This window comes from Terrapene carolina, unplaced genomic scaffold (assembly GCF_002925995.2).
Source record: "Terrapene carolina triunguis isolate 2854851 unplaced genomic scaffold, T_m_triunguis-2.0 Scaffold782, whole genome shotgun sequence".
NCBI lineage: Eukaryota > Metazoa > Chordata > Testudines > Emydidae > Terrapene > Terrapene triunguis.
Window position 1 is genome coordinate 748,190 of NW_020665133.1, and position 6,949 is coordinate 755,138.

Here is a 6,949-nt window from a genome sequence, read left to right on the forward strand (position 1 = left end):
TAAATGTCTATTTTGTAACATCCCCTCCCACTTAAATACTTTCCCGGCCAGCATGACCTTTGGTTCCATTCAGTATTAGCTCTAACCCTTGTTATTTTCTAAATGAGACAGTCCCGGTGCTCTACCTGTGCATTACACAGCATCTGAAACGATGAAAAGTAACTGTTGGGGGGAAACCCCCAGCAGGGGAGGTGGGAGGTGAAAGTACTCTAAGGAAGAAGACTCACCCTCAGGAAACTGCAGCACTTTTCCCTGGGTGAGTCGCAGTATTGTCCTATGAACGTAGGCAGAATTTTTTTTCGGGAGTCAGTTTGCAAATTCATGGGTTTTCCTTTAATCAACCCATCTCTCTGCTTCAAACAATTCCAGAATGAAGCATTCAGTAAAACCACAGCATGATGACCTCAACATTATCACAAAAAGTTACTTAGAAATAACCATTCACTGTTTCCAAACCGATTGCTACTTCCTGATTGTTAGTTTGAATGAATCTGCCTAACTTCTTCCCCCCCCCCCTCTTTCTTACAGACCGTATATAAACCAGTGAAATCCCCCAGTATGAACATGAATTTCTGAAAACTCCTTCTGTCAACATCAATCTCTCTTAAGTTGCTCCTGGGATACAGCTCAAAATGAAGTTCATTCCAGCAGGTAAAACCATCTTTGTCAATCCTATTTGATTTTTTTTTAAACTTTTCTGATTTTGAAGAAATCAGTCACACCTTTTGTCTAAGGCTCTTCTGTTTGGCGCAAAGAGAAACCCTTAAGAAACTTTTTCCCTAGTCTTAGCACCTCTGGGAATTGGCAGTAAAAAGCAAACATGCCTCTCTGGCATATTTCCACAAACATCTGGAAATTTATACCACTCTAAATTCTTCCAAAGGGTTTTCGAATTCTTTTGGGTCTCTCGCTGCTGAGAAACACTGATAACTCTTGTTTAATTAGATTTTTGAAAAAATCAGAGAAATAAGGAAGTTGCCAATTACAAAATGTTTTTGGATTGAAAAGATCAGAGTAGAGCTTATCGAAAGGATAGGCACTGAAGCCAGAATGTTGTTCTCGTGGCCTGAGTACAAGTCATGTCTATGTGAAGTGTTGTGGGGTAGATTGCGCTATGCAAACCAGTGCAATAGGGAGAAAAGAGTTTTAAGGGTTTTAAGCAGAGCAGGCAGCATGGCCCACTGGCTGGTGCACTTGGCTGTGCTCAGGAGCTCTGGCTTCTAGTCCCAGCCCTGCCACTGGCCTCATGAGTGCCCTTGGACAAATCACTGTGCCTAAGTTTCCCTCTCTATGAAATGGGGATAATGGTAGTGAGTGCAGCCTTAAAGCACGTCGAGATCTAATGAGAATGAAGCTACAGAAGAGCAAGGTATTACTGAGACCCTGGGCTAGAGAAGCTGAATGAGATTGCAAATTAATATTAATTTAGTGGTGAATGTCACAAGCCACCTCAGCACTGCTGGGCTCTCTGACAGTCCCAGAGCTGAAATATGCATGGGAGAAAATTGCATAGCACTGGCCCACACCAGACCATGTTCCTCCCTACTGAGAGTTTAATTACATCAGGGAGGGCATTGGCTGTGTCCTTTGCTCTCCATCCTCCTTTGCTTTTCCTGAAAATGCCCTTGTCCCGAACATGAGCACTGCTATGTGAGTGATTGCAACACAGAAGGGAAGTCCTGTCAGTTGCAATGTACAAATTAGGGCACGGATGCTGCTGCAGCGAGTGTAAATAAAGTAATTATCGTATGACTTGTGACCTGCAGCGATTCCGAGGTTCTGACAAGTGTGGACAACTTCAGAGTTTGTCAGATCCCAAGAACTATGTGGTTTTTCAGCAGCTGCATTGTGACATTGCTTGTTGAATTGGCTGTCTCTAGGCCCAATCAGCAGAGGTTGAGTTGAGTATGTTCTACTTTGCACAGGATCAGGCCCTTAAGATACTATGCTCCACAGAACCTGAATAGTGTAATTTTTCTCCCTCGCTGTGCAGTTTATAGCACGGGACTGCAGGGGTCAGGACCCCAAGTTCTAGCTCTCCAGATCTGTACAGTGTTCTCAACTCTGCCACTGGTGCCCTTGGTTGTGTCACTCTGTGACTCAGTTTCCCCATCTGTAAAATGGGGATGATAAGGTTTACCTGTCTTTGTAAAGGGCTTTGGGATCCTTGGATGAAAAGCAACATGTAAGTGCCAAGGATTATTATTCATAACAATAATTCATATCAGCACCATTACCACTACGTGATACTATTCCCGAATGGCAGCATATTAATCTCTGGGCTCTATGGGAGAACAAGAGAACAAGCAGGAACGTCCAGGCGTTGAAACAGAGAGGGAAAGGATACACAGTTCATCTTTCATAACATCATTTGACCTAACCCTGCTGTGTTCCTCTGTGACACATTGCTTTGGTCACCTGGCAGCCTGTCCCGCTTGTGGCTGTGTGCTGAATTTGGTGCTGGTACCCCAGGCAGTGAGGGGGCGGGTGTGTGTGGTGTGTGGGGGGTGATAGTTGGAGTCTCAGCCCAAAGGCAATGGGTCATCCAAAATTATCCTGAAAACCCCCTGCCTCAGCCTGGTAATATCATCAGATGCAAGATTAGGCTTCTGCTATTATTAGCTATTCATATTACAGTTGGCCTACAATAACGACATATTACACCCGAGACAAGAGCCTCATTGTGCTAGTCTCTGTCCCAAAGACCTCACAGTCTAAACAGACAAGAGGGACAGAGGAAACTGAGGCACAGCGAGTGACTTGCCCTAGGTCACCCAGAGGCAGAGGTAGGTTTAGAAACCAGGGGTGAGATCCTGGGGACATCGATGACAAAATTCCTGTTGATGTCCCTAGGGCCAGGCTGTCACCCCAGGTTTCCAATCCCGCTAGACCACACTGACTCCTGTGAGTGCACCTGGGAGCCTGGGATTTTGACACATGGCTGCAGGCATTGATGCCTTCCTGCATCCACTGCCATGATGGGGCTGCCTCTCATGCAAGATGGCTAACCCGCGAGGGAGAGGTGGGATCTTTGCCTATGGGGCCGCACCAGAGGAGGGGAACCCGAATCAGTGCACAGTGAGACACAGGTCAGCAGGCAGTGATGCAACACACAGCTGATTGTGGATCACCAGCAGGCCACCTCCCGGGTGGGGAGGATCAGGAACTCAGGGAAAGACAAGAGCTCACCTTGATGTGGAGGGGGGCTAGAAAGAAGACTCTGCTTGAAGAATAATAGCACTGTGTCTTTAAATGTGTAGCAGGCAGCCAGGTTGGGGCAGGGCCAGGAAAGGTCTGAGGCAGAAACTCTACAGTGAATCAGAGAGAGAGAAGCTTTAGGGATAATGCCAACCTCCTAAGTCTAATAAATCTCCTTGTTCAGTGTTAGAAGAGAACAGCTGGTTCTGTGATTCTTTACTATTGTCTTATGACAGGTGCTGGGGGAAATCATTACTCCACTCAGACTTAGCCTGGCTGGCTGGCCCCATCCATAACCCAGTTCTATGCATATCAGCAGTTTCTCCTACTAGGCATTCAAACCAGCATTTTTTCAAGAATGCTCATTGGTCTAGGGGGGGTTCTTTAATAATTTCTAACATCAGTAGATGGCAAAGCAGATAGTATCATTATCCCCACTTCACAGAAGGGGAAACTGAAAAACTTGTCCATGGCCACCCAGTAGGTAAGGGGTGGAGCTAGGAAGAGAACTCATGTATCCTGAGTCCTAAGCTACAGTGCTAGCCACTAGACCACTCTGCTTTTTAGATAACCCCCCTGGAGACACCTCAGTTGGCCACTATCGAAACTTTGCTCAATGTCAACAACACGAGCCCGGAGAATGGGCACAAAACCCACACCCAGCCCTACCCCCTGCTTTGCATACTTGACTAAATCTGACAGGTAGTCACAGGCAGTTGCGCAACTTGAGAACACAAAAAGCTCCCAGAGGAAAGAAAAACACAGGGGAATTCCTGCTCCATTGCAGGGCAGTGCTGAGCCAGGGGGCAGTGCTCAGGGGGTGCTGGAGAATGCAGACAGCAGAGCATTGCGGGTTGGGGAGACATGGGGAAATGGGAATTTTCTTCTTAGCTACACTGGTAGAAGTGAGAGGAGAATATGGCCCTTAGGACAAACTCCAGCCCCTATCTACAGGAGCTACACCGGATACGTGGGCATGGGGGAGCAAAGGGAAACTGGGTGCCAGCCGGATGGTTCAGGGCAGGCAGGACATTGCCTCTGCTTTACCAAAGCAGGGGGGGAGGGATAGCTCAGTGGTTTGAGCATTGGCCTGCTAAACCCAGGGTTGTGAGTTCAATCCTTGAGGGGGCCACTTAGGGATCTGGGGCAAAATCAGTACTTGGTCCTGCTAGTGAAGGCAGAGGGCTGGACTTGATGACCTTTCAGGGTCCCTTCCAGTTCTAGGAGATAGAATATCTCCATCTATTATATTATAAAGAGCAGCCCATGTGCCTCAGTAGCACGTGGTTCTGACTGCAGGGGGATGGAAATGTTCTTGGTCCCAGAGATCAGCCGCTCCAACCCAGGCAATAGCTGGTTCCCTTCCCAGAGATCTGACACCCTAGAGAGATCCTGCCCGGAGGCAATGGGCGAGAGCTTCTTTCCCTCCAGCATTGGCAAGATCAGGAGCTATTAGTGACTGAGGCTGTCCAGTCCCAGTGACACTGGACGCTTTCCCGGGGGAGATCTCAGAGCTCTCATCCGGCTGGGTGGGCACTGGACTCTGAAGTGAATGGCGCTGATGGCTGGGTCCCAGTGGCATCATCTCACCGCTCCCGCTTTCCTCTGTCCACAGGTGTTGTCCCCTTGCTGTTGATGATCCACTGCAGACTGGTGGTTGGCAAGGCACTGCCGGTGAACACCCCCAGCCCCATGTGCGAGAACACGCACGTGTGCAAACCCAACGTGGCTGAGCAGACCCGGAAGCTAGTGGTGCTGCTCAATGCGACGGCTCAGGATCTCTTCAGCATCTATGTAAGTTCCCATAGGAGCCTCAGCTCCTCCTAAATTAAAACTGTGTGAGCTACTCAAGCAGGATACAGGCATGTCCTTTTCGGCCAGCCAAGCTGCTCGTCCCCAAGGACATTGCATCAGGCAAGCGGAACGTGCTTATTGCTAGAACCCCACGGAAAGAGTTTATATAAAACTGGCAGGTGTTTGCTCGACCTGTGCAGGACCTCGGGGATGAGCCATGGATGTCAGCTGGGGATGCGGGTGCTCAGCACCTCTGAAAATCAGACCCTGCCCTGGATTTTCCCATCACAAATATAGGACGGGCAATGGAGCGCTGGCCTGCAGGGAGGAGTGGGAATTAGTGGGCTAGATTTTCAGGAGTGGAGTGCTGAGTTTAGATGCCAGTCTCAGCTGGGGAAAGCCATTGGTGGGTCACCTTCCAGCCCTTGAGGGGTTACATTTCTATCACCCCTCCCCACTGCACAGTTCGGCACAACTAATGGCTCCTGCTGTCCCTGTCCCAGCTGTGGACAGAGCAGGAGGGACTGCAAAGCAGGACCAAAGTGCACTGGTAGGTGAGTTATTGGTGCAGTCGGGGGATGGCAGAGAAGAAGGACGGCCCAGTGGATTGGGCATGAGCCCAGTCTTAGGAGACCTGCACACTAATGCCTGTTCCCCGCAGCTGGCTTGCGTGACCTTGGGCAAAGGGCTCCGGGCCTTGGTTTTCCACCCACCTGACGGATGGGGTATTAGCCCTGTAAATCCTTTGCAAACTGCCAGATGCTCAGGTGCTATAGCCCGGGGGGACAGAGAAGTACCTCGCGAGAGGTGCCTCAGCTCTTACAGCATTGCTAACCACAAGGGTTCAACAGGCCTGAGTCAGGCTCTTGTTTACTGAGGTTTTGGAGCCTTCTGGGCACAATTGGGCCAAGTTTTCAAGCATTTGTGCACAGCTAGGAGGGCTAGAAACCTCCTTGTTTAACAACAGCTGAGATTCTCGCAGGGCTCCAGGGGCAGGGCTTTAAAACCCACCCTGCAGCATGAGACGTGTGATAAAACAGTGAGCGGGGGAGGGCTGAAGGTGGGGCAGTGTGTGCGAGGGGCTGTGTGACTGAGATTCCCTAGTCATTTTTTCCCCTCCCGTCTCCCCCAGCTGGACTGCCAGGGCGACCCATTCAGCAGCCACCTGGATGAACTCTGCAACGCCAACGGAACCAACTTCCCTAACTTCGACGTGAACCGAACCAGCCATAAGAAGGAGATCATGGTGGCCTTGTACAAGGTCTTTGCCTTCCTGAATGCCTCGCTGGGCAACATCACCAGGGACCAGGAAGAGCTTAACCCCACGGCCAAGGAGCTGCTGGAGCGGCTCCACAACACCACCAAGACCACGCGGGGCCTGATCTCCAACCTGACCTGCCTGCTGTGCACCAACTACAAGGTCTCCCAGGTGGACGTCACCTACGGCAAGAGCAGTAAGGGCATGAATGTCTTCAAGAAGAAGCAGCAGGGCTGCCAGGTGCTGAGGAGGTACGTGCAGGTCGTCTCCCAGGCGGCACAGGTCCTGCTACCTCACCTCTCGCAGGCATGAGCTGCCAGACAGACAGACCCTGCCGCTCCCCCAGGGCCTGCTGAGCCCGACTGCGGAGGGATCAGTGCAGCATGCCTGAGGTGAGCGGGGATCTGAGTCAGGGGCATCTGAGAGGGCACATGACAACCAGCTACAGACTCCAGAGGGCAAGGAGGCGGGATTGCTCTTTGGTCTTGGTTTGGAAAGCCCCTGACCTTTAAGACACTCAGCTTTCAGGGAATTCATCCATCCAGTGGGGCTGCAGTGGCTCCCTGGTGTGGGACTAGCTCCCCCTTGACATCCGCCTCCATCAAGCCCTCTGCGCTTGCCCAGGGCACCTCTGGACTCTTCCTTCACGGGTGGTCTATTATTAATAAGCCTTGTTTGGTTCCTATTTATTATCTCCCC

General features: G+C 50.5%; 1 protein-coding gene across 1 annotated transcript; it reads left to right on the forward strand.

The window, feature by feature from the left end:
* The first annotated feature begins 632 nt into the window (after nt 1-632).
* On the forward strand, nt 633-6,562 carry LIF (LIF interleukin 6 family cytokine). The gene is made up of 3 exons (XM_026660445.1): nt 633-651; nt 4,814-4,992; nt 6,125-6,562. The coding sequence occupies exons 1-3, from the start codon at nt 633-635 to the stop codon at nt 6,560-6,562; spliced, it is 636 nt and encodes a 211-aa protein (XP_026516230.1).
* Nucleotides 6,563-6,949: the final 387 nt, after the last annotated feature.